The sequence below is a fragment of the Anarhichas minor genome, unplaced genomic scaffold, assembly GCF_050575085.1.
Source record: "Anarhichas minor isolate MPS153535 unplaced genomic scaffold, ASM5057508v1 ptg000026l, whole genome shotgun sequence".
Taxonomy (NCBI): domain Eukaryota; kingdom Metazoa; phylum Chordata; class Actinopteri; order Perciformes; family Anarhichadidae; genus Anarhichas; species Anarhichas minor.
The window spans coordinates 8,761-29,111 of record NW_027466472.1 but is presented as its reverse complement, the minus strand read 5'-3'; the positions used below and the strand labels follow the sequence as shown (position 1 = coordinate 29,111).

The 20,351-nt window shown below is 42.9% G+C and overlaps 3 protein-coding genes across 3 annotated transcripts; 1 reads left to right on the top strand and 2 right to left on the bottom strand.

The window, feature by feature from the left end:
• Positions 1–2,451: 2,451 nt before the first annotated feature.
• Positions 2,452–6,794, bottom strand: LOC142959068 (tapasin-like). Its single transcript, XM_076100226.1, has 8 exons — positions 6,663–6,794; positions 5,760–5,933; positions 5,420–5,689; positions 4,620–4,949; positions 3,526–3,873; positions 3,332–3,424; positions 2,848–2,867; positions 2,452–2,661 (listed from the first exon to the last, which is right to left on the bottom strand). Exons 1-8 carry the CDS (start codon positions 6,706–6,708, stop codon positions 2,647–2,649), a joined length of 1,296 nt encoding a protein of 431 aa, XP_075956341.1. The 5' UTR covers positions 6,709–6,794; the 3' UTR covers positions 2,452–2,646.
• Positions 6,795–7,231: 437 nt separating this feature from the next.
• gemin4 (gem (nuclear organelle) associated protein 4) lies at positions 7,232–13,713 on the top strand. Its single transcript, XM_076100142.1, has 6 exons — positions 7,232–7,469; positions 8,353–10,404; positions 10,976–11,132; positions 11,221–11,491; positions 12,111–12,833; positions 13,240–13,713. The coding sequence occupies exons 1-6, from the start codon at positions 7,448–7,450 to the stop codon at positions 13,459–13,461; spliced, it is 3,447 nt and encodes a 1,148-aa protein (XP_075956257.1). The 5' UTR covers positions 7,232–7,447; the 3' UTR covers positions 13,462–13,713.
• Positions 13,714–13,921: 208 nt separating this feature from the next.
• LOC142959022 (TLC domain-containing protein 3A-like) lies at positions 13,922–17,223 on the bottom strand. The gene is made up of 5 exons (XM_076100143.1): positions 16,892–17,223; positions 16,067–16,150; positions 15,749–15,947; positions 15,568–15,663; positions 13,922–14,711 (listed from the first exon to the last, which is right to left on the bottom strand). The coding sequence occupies exons 1-5, from the start codon at positions 17,011–17,013 to the stop codon at positions 14,421–14,423; spliced, it is 792 nt and encodes a 263-aa protein (XP_075956258.1). The 5' UTR covers positions 17,014–17,223; the 3' UTR covers positions 13,922–14,420.
• Positions 17,224–20,351: the final 3,128 nt, after the last annotated feature.

The window sequence follows — 20,351 nt, the reverse complement described above, 5'->3', positions numbered from 1 at the left end:
CCTGTCAATCACTGTGTAGCCCCGCCCCTAAAGCATCCCCTGCTTTATGGTCTGTTTGACTCCAAATGGACCATAATGTACTAAATGAACATCATGGTGTATTGAAGAAGACTTGAAACTAGAGATTGAGACCATAAACTCATGTTTACAATGTTTACTGAGGTAATAAATCAAGAGAGAAGTAGAGTCATTTTCTCATAGACTTCTATACAACCAGAGGAGTCGCCCCCTGGTGGACACTAGAGAGAATGCAGCTTTAAGAAACCTACGTATCAGCTTCACTCGGCAGAACCGAGGTTGCCGCCTGGTCTTGATATTTAATTAAAGATACAATCTGGAAGATCTCCGTTTCGTTCTCTTTGGCGATAAGCAGTAATTTGCGGCAGTAATCAGGAACGTCAGAATTTGTGGCTTGTGAAAAAATAAGGTGTGATTAGCTTACAAGGCTACAGCTGTTATTTTTAGGTGTCACATAAATATTTAATTAACATATGTTACGACTAGAATATTAACAGACTTGGATCGAGATCAGGAGTTTGTTGAGGAGCTTTCTGTGAATTTTTTTAGTCCGTATTTTTATTGTTTCCTCTGTTTTGTGGTGGCGTTCAAATCTGTTTTGGTTCTTTTCTTCTCCTTTCTCACAGACACAGTGCTGAACATTAGTGATCAAACCTGGGCCACACACACACTCAGCCCTAAGGGCACACACACACACACACACACACACACACACACACACACATCTGGTCTCAGTCTAAGTAAAGCCCTGTTTATCCCTGTAAATGGACTCAGACCTGACTGATCAGTTTAGGTGAGACGTCCTGAAGTTCGTCTTCATTGGTCCACTTCAAGGCCGACCGGCTGACATATACGAGCCGTGACGTTCAGCATGTTTTACTGTGTGTGTTTCTAATGAGAGAGCACAGACACGGCATGTAGGACCAAAACCAGAGAAGTTTTTTACAAGAAGCTTTGATTTGACTTCTTACTTGAGTGCATGCAGAGTTAAGTGTGTCTTTAAGAGAAAGCAACATGTTGGTCAAAGTTCCGAGAATTACACTTCTTCTAAAGAGACAATTTTTGAGAAAGAAAGTTCTTCTAAAAGCAAATATGTTTTTCAAGTGACTCTGTTAACCCACTTTACACCACTGGCTCGATTTGGCGTCATGGCTGTGATGACCTTATTATTATTACATTGTTTAGCTTTAAATGAGATTTGATGTCGATGCTTCATATGTTAAAACTTGCATTCTCTCTAGTGTCCACCAGGGGGCGACTCCTCTGGTTGTATAGAAGTCTATGAGAAAATGACTCTACTTCTCTCTTGATTTATTACCTCAGTAAACATTGTAAACATGAGTTTATGGTCTCAATCTCTAGTTTCAAGTCTTCTTCAATACAGCATGATGTTCATTTAGTACATTATGGTCCATTTAGAGTCACACAGACCATAAAGCAGGGGATGCATGCTTTAGGGGCGGGGCTACACAGTGATTGACAGGTCTCTACCAGACGTATACGGCAACATTTCAACTCATGCTGACGTATATTTGCATTGACACACGTTAACAAATGTGTTGAATGCATTTCCTTTCTCACAAATCAAAAGCAAATCTGATTTTAAAAATGTTTTTATTTCAAATCACGTATTGTTTACATCCATGTTTGCTGTCAATCCACGTTCTTCGTGCTCCACCACCGCCTGTAGGCTGCAGGGATGTGTGTCATGTTACCTGTGCGCTTGAATGCATCATCATGCAAACACGTGACACAAACAACACAGTGAGCCTTCATTGTGCTACTAGAACTCTACAACAAGGGTTCTCCACCAGACATTGTTACTTTAAGACTTTGTCTGTTTGGCTTCGAACTAAATTCCTTTTTTGATATTATTTTATTTTACTAAATTATTTATTAAATTTCTTAGTTTCTTTTTATCAAGTCAGTTGGTTTTATGTTCGATCTATTGTTCTGTTTTATCAGGTTTAACTCTTACCTCACTTTGTCTTGTTGTGTTGATCTTTCTGTTGTTTTATTTCCTTTCTTTTGCTGCTTGTCTGTCGAAGCACTTAGTAAACTCTGTTTATATATATATATATATATATATATATATATATAAAGTTATTATTATTATTAACTAGCTAACATGGCAAAACAATTGGACGTGTAGTGATTGGCAAACTGGTCATTGAAATTATGCAATTCAATTGACATTTTTTGTTTATTTATGTGAATTCTTCAACAAATTTAGATGAAAAATAACTAGCTTTTAAAATGACAAGATATTTATATATTTTTCTATAATTTAAACTAACAATTTGGAAGTACCCCCGAGGCCCACCAGATGGCGCACTGACACCAAAGCAGCGGTTCAGAATAACTTTTCTACAAAATACCTTTAAACTGATTGTTGCATTTTCACCAGTTCAATAATTTGTGTGTTGCTGTTCATCCAGAATACCAATCATTTACTTTACAACATCAAGTCTTTTTTTTTACATGAGCTAAACAAAAACAAAAACCACATTCAGTTTCATAGAAACCTAAAATCACTTTGAAACAAACAAACAAACAAACATCAAACGTCTGAGATATTCTACATCAACAATGAGCGAGTGAGGAGGAGAGTCAGCATCACTGGTCTGCTCAGTATGGCTTCTTCTGCTCAGGACACACACACACACACACACACACACACACACACACACACACACACACACACACACACACACACACACGCACACACACACACACACACACACACACACACACCATAGAGATTAAATATTGTTTTGCATTAATGAGATTTGATAAATCATTCTGGGTTTTGTTTTCATATCATCTTACCATCACTGCTTGTTTTCTCGCTGTGGAGAAAATAAATGAAAATTACTTTTTCAGGCATCAACACTTTGATAAAACAAAATAATATGAACACGTCGTTATTCTTTCATTTATTACGTTTCTATTGTTGTTTCTATCGGGCACTGGTGTCCGTATTACTACTGATTCACTTCATATTTTTACTCTCGTATTTAATCTTCGTCGTTGTAATTTAATAACTTGTTTATTCTATTTATTTACCTCACTCTTATTGCCATTCTATTATATCTTGCAATGTTGTCAGTATTTCTTCTTTTACAGTTAACAGTGGTTATCCTACATTGTTCATATGTGTTTTATAATCTTATTATATTGTGTTTTGTTGTAATCTTTGATCAAACTCTGCCACAAGAATGTCCTTCTGGATTTATAAAGTTCTATCTTATCCTAAATAAAAGTTGTTCTCGTTGTGACAGAAGCTTAGAATATAAGAGGTCTGCACACTCACCTGATTGCAGGTAACGCAGCAGCACAAGCAGGACGACCACCAGTGTGACCGCCCCGAAGCCAAAGACCAGGTTATACATCCAGCTGCTGGGCTCTGAGCAGAGAAAACAAACAAACATGGAGATCAGGAGTCGGGTGCGTTCCTCTGCTGCCGCCGTGTGGTAGCTGGCGGTACTGCACGCGACCTCCACTCACCCTCAACAGTCAGGATGAAGCTCTTTCTGATGGGCATCCTCAGGGACTGATGGGAGACGCTGCACGTGTACTGTTTCCCCGAGTCCTTGAGGGACGCCTCGAGGTAGAAGAAGGCCGTCAGCGAGTAGGTGTTGTCCTGGTTGTGTTTGTGGCTGGACAGCAGGACGTTCTGGAGCTCCTTCGGGAGCGGAGCGCCCACCCTCCTGCCCGCCGTCGCCGCGTCCTGGACGTACCAAACGATCTCCACGTCCAGAGGGTAGTAGCTCTCCGCGTCGCAGGAAACCTTCTGCTCGCCGCCCTCCTGCAGCGAGAGAGCGGGTCCAATGTTGAGGGAGACACGGGGAGGCTCTGAGGAGAGGGGGAGTAAAAGGTTTCTCAAAATGAATTCAGCAAAAAGTTTCCTATTATAAGTTTGACTCAAGATGCAACAGTTTGTGTGGAAAATCAACTTCATAAGAGGGAGAGTCACGTCTGTTGGCTGTTGAAGACATCACCTTGGGTTCTAGGAAACTGTGATGGATGTTTTTTCACTATTTTCTCAGTTCATAGAATAATCGTTCAGTCAATCAACTAAAATATTTGAGGGATCCAGATTGCAGCCTCATGCTGTGTTCCAATTTGTCAAGCGACGAGATAAATACAAAGTCAGTGCAAAGAAGTGAATGGATGTGAGTAGGCGCGAAATTTGTTGAAATATTTCAACTCGAGGGAGATATTCGCGTGACGCTGTGTCCTTAAAGTCATCAATGAATTCAGACTTTTTACAATTCATCATCATTATGTAGTTATTTCAGAGCATCCCCTGCTTTATGGTCTGTTTGACTCTAAATGGACCATAATGTACTAAATGAACATCATGCTGTATTGAAGAAGACTTGAAACTATAGATTGAGACCATAAACTCATGTTTACAATGTTTACTGAGGTAATAAATCAAGAGAGAAGTAGAGTCATTTTCTCATAGACTTCTATACAACCAGAGGAGTCGCCCCCCGGTGGACACTAGAGAGAATGCAAGTTTAACACATGAAGCATCGGCTTCACTCATCAGAACCAGAGGTTGCCGTCCTGGTTGCGATCGGGCTCTTCCTCACCTTCGATGTGCAGACTGATATCCAGACTGACGAACAGCGGAATCACTGACACGGAACAAATGTAGGTCCCTTCGCTCGTCATCTTGGCGAAGGGAAGGCTGTAGGAAGCGTCCCCGCCCGCTAGGCTCCTCTGCCCGACGCCGCTGCCCTCGCTCCGTCCCGTGCGGCCGTTATAACTGAAGAGTCTGGTTCTCTCTCCACGATGCTGCCGGTGCCACTCCACCGTCACGTTGGGTGCTTTGTGGTCGACGGCAAACTGACAGTGGAGCTTTTGTTGGGAGCCCAGGCCGGCTCTCACTGACGGAGACTGTGTTTTGATGACCATGGCGACTGTGGACACAGAGACACATGAAAACGGGCTCGTCTTAATGTGAGATATGGGACTGATGTTAACTTTGGAGGAAAGAAAACAAAGAGTACATCATCACTGATCGTTATTGATCGATAATCAGTACATATATGCGATCTAGAAATCGGCATTTATGCTTTTCTAGTCTCTGATCTCTTATAATGTTGCGTTGTGAACAACAAACCGTGTTGAAATCAGCAGGAGAGCTAGTTACGATAGCAGCGTCGCTAACGTACGGAGGTTCCATTTAGTGACACTATGATGCGTTCAAGCACTGTTCAGTGAAAACGAGTATTAGAAATGAGCGAAGGTGAATTATAACGTCATCATGATGTGTTCAAATGTAATCTTGTAAAATGTAGTATTTTAAAAAGTAGTACAAGTCACTCAAAAACGAGTCTGTTGGTACTGAGTGGTCCTCGCATGAGGCCCGTTGTTGTTGTGGTTTTACCTGATGTGGTGAGAGTCTCTCTGTCCCCGATGGCGGGCCAGCTGCGGTAGTCCTGCTGTCCTGGGGGCGGTTCGTCCGACGGGTGTCTGAGGAAGCCCGTGACCGTGAACTTGTCGTGTTTGAGAATGCAGCTGAACCAGCGGTTGTACTCTTGACCCCCCTTGAAAGGCCAGCGGACGTAGATCCCCCCGGTGCTGTACCTCCGCAGCTCGCACTCCAACTGCTCCGCTTCTGCATCCTCGACGAACCGCCGCAGGTCCAACTTAGAACCTGGACCACAACCCGTTAGAATACACAACATCTCTCTCCGTGTGTTACTCCCATGAGACGCAGGACTTACCGGTGATCAGGAAAGTGATGGCGTGTGGATTAACAGGAGTGTCTCCTGCTTGACCAAACTGCAGCATGGCCTCCCTGTGGATGTGCTGAGTCTCAGTGAGACCGTCGTTCATAAACACGTGCTCATCTGTGAACTTACAGGGCAGCCATGACACCTGGTGGACACATTGCACACCTGAGAGAGACACAGAGTCAGTGTAGTGAGATAAAACCGGTGACTGTGGCTAAGTGGAGAGCAGGGCCGTCCCAGGGGTTCGATCCCCGGCTCCGGCTCAGCTAGTTGCATGTCGATGTGTCCGTGAGCAAGACAGTTAACCCCAAAAATTGCTCCCGTAGTTGTGCCTACGGTGTATAATGTGATAGAATCTGAATTGTAAGTCGCTTTGGATAAAAACCACTGTAAAGTAATACAGTATAGTATTACTGTAGTACTGTAAAGTGTGGAATACTGTAGGCTACTATAGCAGAGTATATTGCAGTATAACAATATAGAATATTTTTACTACATGATTAGAAGCATGAGGGTGCCTCTAGTCTTTTTTTTACATTCTTGGGTACAGTAAAGTAGAGTATTAGTGTAGTATAGTACAGTAGAGTATTAGTGTAGTATAGTACAGTACAGTATTAGTATAGTACAGTATCAGTGTAGTATAGTACAGTACAGTATTAGTGTAGTATAGTACAGTACAGTATTAGTATAGTACAGTATTAGTGTAGTATAGTACAGTACAGTATTAGTGTAGTATAGTACAGTAGAGTATTAGTGTAGTATAGTACAGTACAGTATTAGTATAGTACAGTATTAGTGTAGTATAGTACAGTCACTTTATTCATATATTTTGCCCTCTGACACAAACTCTTAAAAACAACACAATCCGTAATAAAACCGAAGACGACAACTTACCTGCACATAGACACAAGTAACTAAGTATCTTTAAGATCAGACTCATGACTATTAATTGGTAGAAATCCTCTCCTAGTCGCCCGAGCACCACAACACCACCGAGCTGTTCACGGGTTGAAAACCTACTTTCACTTTCACCTCACAGGAAGAGAAACTTGCTTGGCCTGCCTCTTGCATCACGTGTTAGGCAGATCAAATATCGCTGACATTTGATCTGCCTTTTTAAAACGCATACAACATATGATGAAATTTGAATATTTAAAAAATGGTACAATAAGTGTTTGTGTTGTAGGTATTGTTAAGTTAGTCATTCCATGGCTAAATGTTTGTTGTAAAAACCAGTTTATGCCATGTTACACATACAATTATTAAAATCAAAGATAAAACACATCTTTATTGTGAGTCCAGAAACATTCATAGCGCTATTTAATTATCGAGTGAACGTTAAACAGGCGTTGTTGTTTTTTTACACCGGCACACCTGCAGTACCGCATCCATCCTGCGGTGCTGCTGTGACGCCTGAGCTGGTCCCTCTTGTTTTCAGCACGTTGACGCGGAAGAGCGGAAGCGCCTTATACGAAATAGTTGACGTGAAAACGTGTGAAAACTCGTGAATTATGGCGACAACCTTCTTCTGTTTGCGGTGTATTGTTCAGTACCAGTGATTTAGTTGAGTAGATAGACTGTTTGACCGTCACACGGTGGAACTGTTAGTGAATGGGAATTAAAAACCGGAAGTGAAATTAGCAAACTAGCTAACGTGCATTTAGCTACATTCAGCAGCCATGACGTTGAAGATGAGCAAAGGTAAATATTGACCTAAAACACGCCAACCTGCCTGCTGTTATGTCTGTTTGTCATTTATTTTAGTTTTTTATTTCTATTATTTTGTGCTAGATTTGTTTACATGCTTTTTTAAATTGATACATTGTTTGTTTTTGCTATTTTCTCGATAATAATAAAAAAACACGCTAATCTTACTTTTATGGGAGATGTGACGCTACGTTTGATTTAAAATGTTTTATTTTAACTGTTCTCTTTATTATGAATGCCGTGCATCTTAAAAAAACGAGTGTAGACTGTTTTTAGAATCTAACTTTATGTGGAATTGTATTAAATTCATTATAGTTTGCAAAACACAGCAGAAAGTTTCAGATTTAACAAATAAAATTGTTCTGTTTATTTATTTTTTGACTGAAGAAAATTGTGTAAACCAAAATCAAACAACCACATTTTATGAATTAATGTATTCCTATGCCAAACTGAAAATAACTTTTAATGTTCTGCCAGGCACTCATTTAACAAAGTTAAACCAGAGTTTATGATAGTTATTATGGTAAACTATTAGTAATGATAGAAGTCATTCTTAGTAAGTATTTGATCAATAGTTTAGTCAATCCACAGATAATTGATGGTTAATTATTATGATAATCAATCATTTACTGATTTCATAATGTTGCTGCTGTTTGTTGCACCGTGGGCTCTACCATAACGGCCATTTTCTCATTTTTTCTTACATTTTAAAGACAAAATGTTTCACATTAGACAATAGTCTGCAGATTGATCCATGATGAAATTCATGTCTGTCTTCCTCCCTGTAGGAGCTTACAAAGTTCCAGCGTTGTCTGAAGTTGTGCATGAACGAACTAAATACTCTTTTCCTTTGACGTCTGCTCTCTTCTACTTCCAGGTTCGTCCGTTCTTCAGGGTGCGTTCCTGCTGGCTGATAAACTGTGTCTCCCCTCATCGCTGTCCTCTCTTCAGAAGGCTGACTGGAGCCGGGTGGGACGTCCGGTGCTGGAGGCCCTCAGAGAAATCTGTGGGCTGGATGAACTCGGTGGTCGTCCCTCTCCGTCGGCTGTCGTCTGGATGAAGAACTTAGTCTGTGCTGTGTGGCTGAAGGCGTTGAGCGGGGAGACCGGAGAGGACGTGGAGGCGGCCTGGAGGGAGAACCCTTTCTTCCCCCTCCAGAACGGCCTCCCCGAGGTTAACCGCGTTGTCCTGCTGGAGATGGTGAAGTCGATGGCAGCCGCTCAGATATTTGCCCGTTTCCTCCTGTCTCTTCCTCAATCTCAGATCTGTACCGAGCTGGAAAGGTTAGTGCAGCACGTGAGGAGCAGCCCCACCAGAGAGGACGACGTTCGGCTCTTTCTGGAGGTCTGGTGGGAGCTGTGGAAAGGCAGAGAGGAGCAGAAAGATGGAACAGAGGACGACACGGAGATGATGTTCGCCAGAGAGTTTGCTCGTCTCTTGTGTAAGTCTTCCAGTCTGTCCCCTCAGGCTGCCAAGAGGTTGAAGCTGGATGCGTCAGATCTACCGGCATCACCGCCGGCCGCTGATGTCCTCCACGTTCTCCTTCACGCACTCAAAGACCTAAAAGATCACATATCTAGAGCAGACCTCTGCCTGCAGGCCCTCTCCATCTCTCTCGATGCTCTCTACACGGCCTTCCTAATAGACCGAGCAGCTGTGCTTCCCACCAAAGAGAAGATGCTCCTCCTGTCTAAAGTCGTCGGCATCAGAGAGGAGAACGAAGAGAAACTGAGCCCTGAACTTATCCAGGAGGCTCAGAGGGACGTACGAGCGTCTCACACGCCATCGCCGTTTCAGCCCAGCAGGATGAAGCTCGCTGAAGCGCTGACGATTGTAACAGAACTCGCTCTGTTTTGGCAAAACAGTGGGCTCCTGAATGTGTGTGACGGCTCTAAGCCAAGCTACTCGGCATTTAAGCTCGAACAGAGCGTCCAAAGAGTCCTGGCAGCTCTACAGGAAGCGCCTGAAACTACGACTGAAATGGACGATCAAGACCCTGAGAAGAAAGTACTCAGAGGTTTTCTGGAGTCGCTGGCGTTCCCTGCCACAGAGAACACAGCTGAGGTGAACATGAGGGTCACTGCGACCATCATCAGTCACCGCCTGGAGGACTACCAGAACTTCGCGCTGCTGTTCGCCAGCGAGAAGAGTTGGGCCGCCCACGACGCCCTCTGGACGGACTGCCTGGAGAAGAACCAGGCGGCCTTCCAGCAGCAGGACTCTCTGATCCAGCTGAGCACCGCCCTCGTGGGCAAACTCCACGGCGAGGACGCCGACGTGAGCCGGTGCAGGAAGCTGATGAAAGTCGTCGCGGACATCTTTTCCGCGCTTTCCTTGAAAGACAAGAACGGAGCGCTGGCGGCCATGTTGAGGCTGTCCTGCAGGGGGTTCTTCGGCTGCTCCGTTCCCTCCGCCGTGACGGAAGGGTTCGAACAGCAGCTGAACATGGCCTTCAACTGCCTCATCCAAGGAGGCGGGGCGACGATGACGACGCAGGGCAATCTGAACACGGCCGTCTCTTTAGTCGCTAGAGTTGCGTTTCAGAACCCGGAAGCCACATTGAGGTCTTGTTGTCATTCGGCGATCTTCAACAAAGGCGCGTTCTCTCTTATGGCTAAAATCCTGCAGCAGCTGCCTGGACTCCGAGGACACGGCGGGAGGAAAGATGAAGCTCGAGGTGACGAAGAGGCAGAGGAGAGCGCAGACGAAGGGGAGGATGGTCCGAGTGGTAGCGCTCTGCTCTGCAGGTGTCTGCAGGAGACGATCGGGACCAAATCGCTGTCGGCCAATGAGAAGGAGCAGCTCCTCGAGTATCTGGGTCTGCTGATGACGCCGGTCGAGGGAGGAGAAGAAGAAGAAAGGAGGCAAAGCTTCCTGACTCCTCAGCAGGTCGTGAACGTCTTCGTCCTGCCGAACATCTCCGCTACGGGTGAGTGTCCTCACAAAGTCGTGCTTTTAAACTACATCTCTCCTTCTTAAACGTCATGCGACTCTTCTTTACTGTTGTAATGTCATTTATTTGCTTTTAATGTTTCAGTTTTTTACCAAGTAAAAGGCCTTTGAGTACCTTTTTGAAGCGCTATACTAAATAAATATTATTATAAAATGTTATTTTAGGAAATCTTTCATTTTTTTAAGTGCACTTATGCAACTGTAAAAGCTGTTTATCGTCGATCATGGTGATGCTGACGTTAGCCTTTTTAATTTTTAATGAATATCAGTAATAAAGAACACATCTTACTATTTAAAAAAAGAAATGAATTAAAGTTTAACAGCAACCGCATGAGACTTGAGCTCAGACTTTAAAATAATAGCACGATTCATTTTGGACTAAATTAAATAATTTCTAAATAACAAATGTAACTTCAACACATTCTCAGTGATGGCGTTGGTCTTAGAAAAAGAAAAGCAAGTTTAAAAGTAAATGAGTTACGTTTTCCTTGTTAAAGTGTTTGTTTACATTTTGTCCGTCTGCTCCAACGTTCTTTGTATTCCTTCAGGTCAAAGCTCCGTTGATGTAGAACTGAGTCTGCGACTTCTCCAGACCGCTCTCTCCGTGGACGTCCAGGATCCGGCCTCGTGTCCTCACTGGGTGTTGGACTGCTCTCCCTTTCCTCTCCTCTATGTTCTGGCTCAGCTGCAGAACCAGACTCTCAGGTTTGTGAGACTCCTCTCGGCCTTCGATCCAGATCCACATACCGTCTGTTATTTGATCTCAACACGTATCCATCCAAATCTCTACCAGGTGTTGGGAGCAGCCACCGGAGGGCGGCGTCCCCCGCTGGTCCATGGACACCAAGGAGCTGCTGGTGTCGGTGCTGACCTCACTGGGGGGGGTGGTGGGAGCCGAGGTGGCGGCGGCCCCCAGCCGCTGGTCCAGAGCTCTGTTCTGGCTCTACAACAAAACGGGGCAGCTGGACTGGACCGTTCGCTTCCACCTGAAGCCCGTTTGGGGGGAACACTTCAAGAACGAGGTTCCCTCGTCTCTGCTGACGGTGTGTGATCTACCGGAGCAGGTAGGTCCCTCATCCGGATCGGTCTATTCAGGTGCAATGAGATCAAAGACGTCACGGTATCATCGTACATTGATACCGTTTATCTCAAATGAATTGAGATAAAAAATAGTTTAGTGACCAGTTACAGCCACCAGATATCTTTTAGTTTCTCTGTAAATATCAGTCTGCAATAAATATATGGAGGCGGAGTTAATGATTGTAGTGCAGGACGTCCTGGAGCTTTACCATCTGTCCTACGGGTCATTTTACTTGCTTCACCCTTTCACGTCCCAACAACGTCTCAACATTCGGTTGAAAAGTCAAACTGAAGACAAATGGAGCAGTAAAGTTGACTCATGTGACTCATACTAATAGTAGCAGCAGTAGGTGTGACGTTAGTAATGTGCATTATTAGGACATGAATACATACAGATATAGATGGAGAGGAGGCATTATGTTATTAAATGTCTTGAGAAATTGAACATATATCTGCTGTAAATGTGAATATAAATCTCCCCTCGGACTCTCCATAGGTTTGGGCTGAGCCTCTAATGTTTACAGCGTCTGGCTCCGCCCCTGCAGCGCGTACCTCACCACTCCTGCTAACACATCTCTGTTCCTGTCGCCTCCCTCTCTGTAGGAGTGGTTGGGCTCAGACCTGCCTCAGTATGGACAGGGAACCGGTCTGTTGGCCTGGATGGAGTGCTGCTCCGCGTCCGACTCCCTGCGGTCCACCATGCTGTCCCGTCTCTCCCTGGACCAGCGCCGGCCGGACCACGTGGGCATGTTCAGCAAAGGCCTGCTGGTGGCTCTGACCCAGACCCTGCCCTGGTGCTCCGTCTCCCAGTGGACCAGACTGCAGGGAGTCCTGAGGGAGCTGATCGCCTCGGGTCGCCTCCACGTGCCCTTCTCTCTGGAGTACGTGGACTATCTGCCCCTGCTGGATCTGAGGAGCTTCTCGTGCGACCTCCGTCTGTCCGTCCTCCTGCTCCGGGTCCTCCAGCTGCTCTGCGGGTCCAGCTGCTCCCACTGGCTGTCGGCAGACGGCTGGTCGCACGTTGCCCGACTGTACGCCCTCGCGGTGAGGGAGGTGATGAACTCGGTAAGAGCCAAGCTGCCTCTTCCTTCATCTGCAGCGTTGAACGTCTCCGCTTCAACGCCTCCGAAAACACCGGCGCCTAGAGACTCCGATCCTTCCTGCACTCCAATCAAAGCTCCGAAAATGTCCAAAGACCTTCAACGAGCAGGAGGCTCTCCTGTGACATCGAAGGAGTCCCACATGGAGGAGGAGGTGGAGGGGTTTCCCTCCCAAGAGGTCCTGTTTGTACTCAGCCAGCTCTTCTGCCATGTTCAACACATCCAGGTAAGAATCATTAACACCTCAGTAAACATGAGTTTATGGTCTCAATCTCTAGTTTCAAGTATTCTTCAATACAGCATGATGTTCATTTAGTACATTATGGTCCATAGAGTCAAACAGACCATAAAGCAGGGGATGCTTTAGGGCGGGGCTACACAGTGATTGACAGGTCTCTAGCAGAGAGGTATACGGCGTCTCTACGTCACTCCTCCTCAGTCCAGATATGGTCACTTCCTGTTCACTGGTTGCAAAAAAGCCAAGATGGCGACGGCCAAAACGCTGAACTCGAGGCTTCAAAATGTCAGACCATAAACCAATGTGTGATGTCACCTCTGATATACATCCTGTGTTAATAAGTCTAGACTCTGATTGGCTAAATCTGGATGAAAATGAAATGTGCTCCTCTCAGGTGATGATGCCAGGAGGTCAGAGTGAGCCGCTGTTCCTCTCCAGTCTGGAGATCCTCAGCCACTACGAGGCCGTCATGGCCGCCTTCCCGCGCAGCAGCAGCCCGCTGGAGAGCGACAACACGCGACACTTCTTCTCCACCATCACGGACAACCTGCAGGACCACGACATGAAGGCCGTCCTGCGGCAGAAGATCGCTCAGCTCGTGTCATCGGCAGCTTGAAGAGGGATTTTCATGCACGATCGAGAAGAAAAGATCCGAACGTTTCCAACAATCTTTGCGGAAAGTGTAACCGAGGCTCGAGACGCACGATGATTTATCAAATGCTCCTTTTTTTTTTTGAGCATGTTTGCTGATAAATCAAGGATATGATTTCTGTTTGTCATTCTCTGCACTTATTTAACTTAAGAAGTTACTACAAAGTGATGAATTTGAGTGAATAAAACGCCGATATGTCAAAGCAAATATCTTTTAGTTTTGTCTCAGTAATATTCATTTATGCCCTGAAATTAAACCAGTGAAGAGTTTCTTGAAAAGCATTAATTTAAAGTTAAACTGGATATGAAACGGTTTTAATATAATACTGATGCCTCCACATGATCTACATAAGGAGACAAAAAGCCTTGTAACTTTAAATTAAAGATGTATCCTACAGGAGCACAGAAACACTATAAATACACAATTTAATACAATAGAGTAAAAAGAGTTTTATTGGTACAAAAAACATTCTCTGCAATTAGTAAAAGCTTTAAAGTTTTGTTACAAAGCAACAGCTGAAAACAAATCACATAATGATGTCGTGCATTTCTGTATATATATTAGAGCCACAGTGGAGGAATTATCTGAGAATAAAGTTAAACATTTTAAAGAGTTTGAGGATATTTGGTTTATTGTCAAAATTGCAAAAATAAAGTTAAAAGTTTCTCAGAAAAAAGTTAAATTTCAAGAATGAATAGAATTAAATTTTGATTGAAAAATGTTTGGCCATTTGAAAATATTACAAGTTTCTCAGAATAGTTTAACTTTAATCTGAAACTACTTTATTACTAAAAATGTTGCCATTTTTTCTGATAAAACATTAAAATGATCCTCTAAATAACCCCACACATTACTACCTATTCTCTCACTAACTGCAGTCGTTTCTTTGGTCTCTTTGTGAACCAGGTCGTTGTATGAACGGGTCAGTGTGTCTTCGGCCTGTCTTTGACTCCCGTCCCTCTGTTCTGTCTCAGGTACAGTCTGTTGGCCTTCCTCAGCAGCATGATGAACCACTTCACCTGAGGAGCCAGGATCACCAGGTTACCCAGGTTGCAGTGCAGCGGCAGGTGGAAGGCCACCCTGTGGAGGGGAACCCCGAACTGCCGGCCGTACATCCAGTACATGTAGGGGAAGATCAGGATCCGACACGTGAAGAAGCTCAGGAGGACGAGGACGCCGTTGATTCTGTGCAGACGGGTGTCGTCAAGGCCCAGCTGGAGGTCAGCGGTGAGAGGGAAGAGATTTAGTGAAGAATGTGAAACAAGATGGTGGAAGAAGGGAATAATGCAACAATAATACAACAGATTGTTCTAAAACACTTTAAATCTGCATTACACACTCAGAGAGGTGGCTAGGAAACAAAGCGGACAGCAAATACAGATACTAACATGCTGCTAACACGATACTAACATGCTGCTAACACGATACTAACATGCTGCTAACACGATACTAACATGCTGCTAACACGATACTAACATGCTGCTAACATGATACTAACATGCTGCTAGCATGCTGCTAACACAATACTAACATGCTGCTAACACGATACTAACATGCTGCTAACACGATACTAACATGCTGCTAACACGATACTAACATGCTGCTAACACGATACTAACATGCTGCTAACACGATACTAACATGCTGCTAACACGATACTAACATGCTGCTAACATGATACTAACATGCTGCTAGCATGCTGCTAACACGATACTAACATGCTGCTAACACGATACTAACATGCTGCTAACACGATACTAACATGCTGCTAACACGATACTAACATGCTGCTAACACGATACTAACATGCTGCTAACACGATACTAACATGCTGCTAACATGATACTAACATGCTGCTAGCATGCTGCTAACATGATACTAACATGCTAACATGATACTAACATAACATAAACGCCTAAATGTAAATAGTGTTTTAATCCAAAACTAATGTGTCATTCACTCTGACCATTGGGAGTAACTAGGGGTTGATAAGAGCTGTGTAACAACCTTCATGGTGGATAATCACACCCTCATTAAAAGGTTGAATTATGTGTCGTCTGTATAGTTTACCTGGATGAGAATCCTTGCTATAGAGACGAAAGGAGTGCTGAACTCTGTGGTGAAAAAGCAGCCGATGAAGAAATCTCCCAGCCCTCTCCTGAAAAACTACAAACCAGAACACGCCGCCCAGTCAGCCTCTATGCTGTACGTGTGTTCATATCAAATCACTCGTATATAAGAGACACTTCACCAGAGTGATGGGCAGGAAGATGAGCACCAGCGCCAGGTGATGGAGGACCATCATCCAGTCCTTCATGAGGAAGGCCTTCAGGGTCTGAAGAGAGTGTCCTGTGACCCTGTGAGTGTGGTAGTGGCTCAGATACATGGCGTAGACGTCGTAGACCATGTAGGGAGCTCCGAACGAGACGAAGGCATTGACCAGCCAGTGACTGTATGGTGAGATAGCGAGCATTACCACTTAAATATCTTTGTTAATATGCACACAATAAGCTTTTTACTGATTGTAAAACTCAAATATTCTAAGTATTTGTTGACGTGACTCTCCTACCTGTCGGTCATCACATCTCTGCAGGATGTTGCAACTGTGACTCCAGCTGCAGTCGCCAAACATGCGTGTATGGAAGACACCAGCCTGAAGAGACATGATCAATACTTTCTGTAGTCTGTTATGCACAACAAATAAAACTGGACAATTGTATATAAATTAAACAATACATGCAAATGTATTTGGTGTCTTGCTTATCGTCACCAATAGTCTAAATCATAAAATATTAAAAGTTATCGCAGGGAACTTTCATTACAACCATAACACCGTCACACTGTTGTTTAAATCTTTGCTCTATGGTTTCGTTAGTTTATTTTAATATTAGTCTATTTCATTATATTGTGCATTTTATATTTTTGTTTTTATATTTAACAGTTTTTACTGTTATTTTTATTGTATATATTGTGTATTTTATATTTTACTGTTATTTTTATTAAATATATATATTGTGCATTTTCGTTTTTTATATTTGTTACTGTTTTATTTGCTGCTGTAGCGAAACAATGTCCTCTTGCGGGATTAATAAAGTATCTATTGTGTTGATTTTGGCGGTGCCTAGTGGATTAAAGTGGTAGTGCTTCCTGAGCACCAGAGTGTAGAAAACCTCATTTTACTGCAGCAGGGTCTGACAGTCTGACCCGGGTCAGTCCTGGTTCTCCTGTGCTACCCACCCCCCCACCCTTCCCATATTAACAAACAAACGGACGAATAATTTAGTAACATTCCAGCTAGCTAAATATTTACTCTTGGCGTAAACTGTTCGGTAGATTGACAGATAAACAAGACATGGCGCATTTGTTAAAGGGGTTTGGTTAGGTGACCCGCTACCTCTCGCTGACACGCACCACGTCGGCCTCACTCCAGCCTGTGAAAGAGCGTTTTAGGAATACCCTGAAGCCGTAGAAAAGCCCCGGAAACGCCGCAGCTCCGCAGATCAGGGCGGTGAACATATTGTCCTCAGCCGACCTCTTCCTCTTCCTGTATTAGCCCGCTAAGCCGCCAGTAATGATCCCGTAACGATCGATTACGAAGTCACAAATGACCTGTGGTGGGCTAACGGTCGATTAAGGGCTTTAGCTCGCGCGAGTTTGAGGATTACTAAACTTCCCAGTCACAACTAACGGCTGAAGAGAACGGCCAAATCCCAATGTCCCCCCCTTACGGACTCATGGACTTTGAGGCGCGCTCCCGCGAAGTCCGTGAGGGTTTAGGGATGTCCCAAATCGTCAAGTGTTTGAGGCTCTCTGGCAGACAGTTTGAGCCCTTTATGAACCCTTTCCGTAAGTCAGCATGGTATGCTGACTTAGCCTAAGGGAATTACCCACAAATCATTGCAATGTGACGTTAAACACGGGGTAACCAGTGGACGCATGGAGACGTAAACAAAGAGGTAAACAAAGAGGACGGATCACGTGTGTTCAGCCTGGAGTAATACATTTACACAGAAACATTAAGGGTTAAAGATGGAACAAAAAATAAACATGAAATCAGAAGATATTTATTTATTTATTCATCAAATATTTGATTTTGTCATTGAAGCTGTTTTGACAAAAACGAGTAAATAAATTATATGAAGTTACCTCTCATCTAGTGAGGAAAGAGCCTGAAGACTTTCAAATCAGGGAGTACAAAGTATAAAATAAATACACACAATTATACATCATATTTTTTGTCGTTTTCATGGTAACGTGATATGTTGCAGCAAAGTGCTGTCCCATTCCTATTTACACCAGCTCAAGCCCTCACAGCCTCTCACACTCACCCACTTACCAGGTGAGGTCAGTAAGTCCTTGAGGGTTCAGGGTTTGAGGGTTTAGGGGGGACATTAGGATTTGGCCAAAGTCGTTGGAGTACAGCGCATGAGCAGTCAAATGTTTGTCAGTTTGTACCTTTATTCGGGCCTATCGATTCATTCAGGAAGTAAATCCTGAAGATTGGGCTGTAATTGGTTGGAAATAAAGTGATTGACATTAAGTAACCTTTGGTTGTTTGCGTACGTGAAGGTAAAATTGAGTTTGGATCAATAACGTTGTGCTGACGTAAAGAAATGTCAATAAGCATCTGTTCAGAAACTCCTAACAATATTGAGATATTTACGTTTTCAGTAAGTTGAAAATAGTATAGTATATCCAAAAAAGTATTAAAAAATCATAGTATAGTGTGTCGAAAAAAAGTCAAATTAAAAAATCATAGTATAGTGTGTCGAAAAAAAGTCAAATTAAAAAATCATAGTATAGTGTGTCGAAAAAAGTCTTAGTATATTAAAAAAGTCAGTGTATTCAAAAAATTATAGAAAAGATAATGAATTATGTCATTCAAAAAAGACATAGTATACATAGTATAGTATCTCACGAAACGTTATATCATCCTATAGTATGTTGAAAAAAGTCATAGCAATGTCAAGCTAAATATGTGAGAAGTATAGTTTGTATTAAAAAAGTCATGACAAAAACATTTAATATAAAGTCATAGTACAGTATGACATAAAAAATGTAAAAATTTATTAAAAAGTCATGATATAGTTCAGGTGTGACAAACTCGTTTTAGTTCTTTGACCAGTTTGATCTGAAGTGGGCCGGACCAGAAACACCATTGCAAGGATATTAATCAATTTCCTGCATTTCTGCATTTTACTACTGTATGTTATTTCTTACACTGCTTTTTAATGTTTCAATGAATGTTCTTAATTGTTTTGAAATCTTTTCTTTTGCCGTGTGCTTTAATGCTTTTAATGGTTTTATGTGAAGCACTTTGAATTGCCTTGTTGTTGAAATGTGCTGTACAAATAAACTTGCCTTGCCTTGTATTATAAATATGAAAATCTCAACACTATTGCCTTTCTCTTAGTGTAAAGATATATAAATACAGACTGCAAACGTTTCCAACTAAAGAACTTATCTTTACACTGTGGTGCATATTTCAAAACAAAGCTGCGTTTAATCAAAATGACCCAAACTGAGCCTGAACCCAGAGCCAGACTGCATCACACAGCACAGAATAACAGCATATTAGAACAGCACTGGTTCATTCGGTGCTAATAATGTATATTAAAGGCTGTGCTGTGTGCTTTATACAGACAATTCCCAGACAATGTAAGACAATTTGTTAACTTCTCTGGATTATTATCTAATCAAACATGCATTTGCCAATCACATTAGACTAATTTAGATTATTTTTTATTTTAAACCGGCATTGATTAATTGTTTTGGCCACTTGGGGGCAGTGCAACACTATTATCACATTTAACAAAGTTTAAATTGCAAACTTACGAGCAAAGATACTAGATATTAGATATTGATTACATGAACGATTATAAACAAAAGGAAAGTAAGAGTCACAGATAATAAGTTCAAATGAAAAGAGAAGCCCGATAATGAACAAACTCTTATTTAATAATACATTACATTCAAGGCGAAAGATACATCCTTACCAATACATATTCAGCAATGCAATCATTGTCTCCCTTAATAAATAGAAATTTGAAATTTTGAAGTCAGTGCACAACATTGAGAAAGAACACTTAACAGTCAACGTGTAACATAGTCTGCACACATTCTGCATTTCTGCACAGTATACACCTCCAACTAGTGCTGCTAAAGCCAACATAAAAAATAGATCTCAAAATAAGTTATATATATATATATATATATATATATATATGTTCCGACTGTCTTCATAGAAATATTGGGCTTTCGGTTCGTATTTACAGCAATATAGACTTTTATGAATTTTCTCAAACGACAGAAATTGCACAGTAGTTAAAGAATCCAAGATCACCATTTTCAAAAATATTTTACACACATAGTAAACAGTCAGTCTTCAAGATGCAGTATGAAATTGCACATTGTCGTCATGCCACAGGGGGGGCTGTTTCAAGGCTTTGGTACACATCGTCCTGATTGGAAGAAAAAGCTCTGCTTTCGGGGTCGGTTTCCCCCCCGGCGACCCTCCTCCGACGCCGTGGCGGCAGGGTGGTGACGGGCGATGAGGCCGCAGCGAGGTACGGCCTCGCCGCCGCCCGTTCCTGGGATCAAACTAGCGAATCAGAGAGCCGGATGACTACAGTACACTTTCAGGATTGGGGGAAGACTCTTGGCACTTGAATCACAGGTGCAGGTCCGTGCTGGATGACCAATCATATGCAGCCGTGTTGGGACATTTTTTTTTTTTAAGGAGACGAGGAAGGGTGGAGGTAAAGGGTCACACACTGACGTATATCAAAACATTTCAAAGACTCCCTTCGGATGCAAAACATGAACGGACTCTGTGCTGTTACTGTAAATACTGA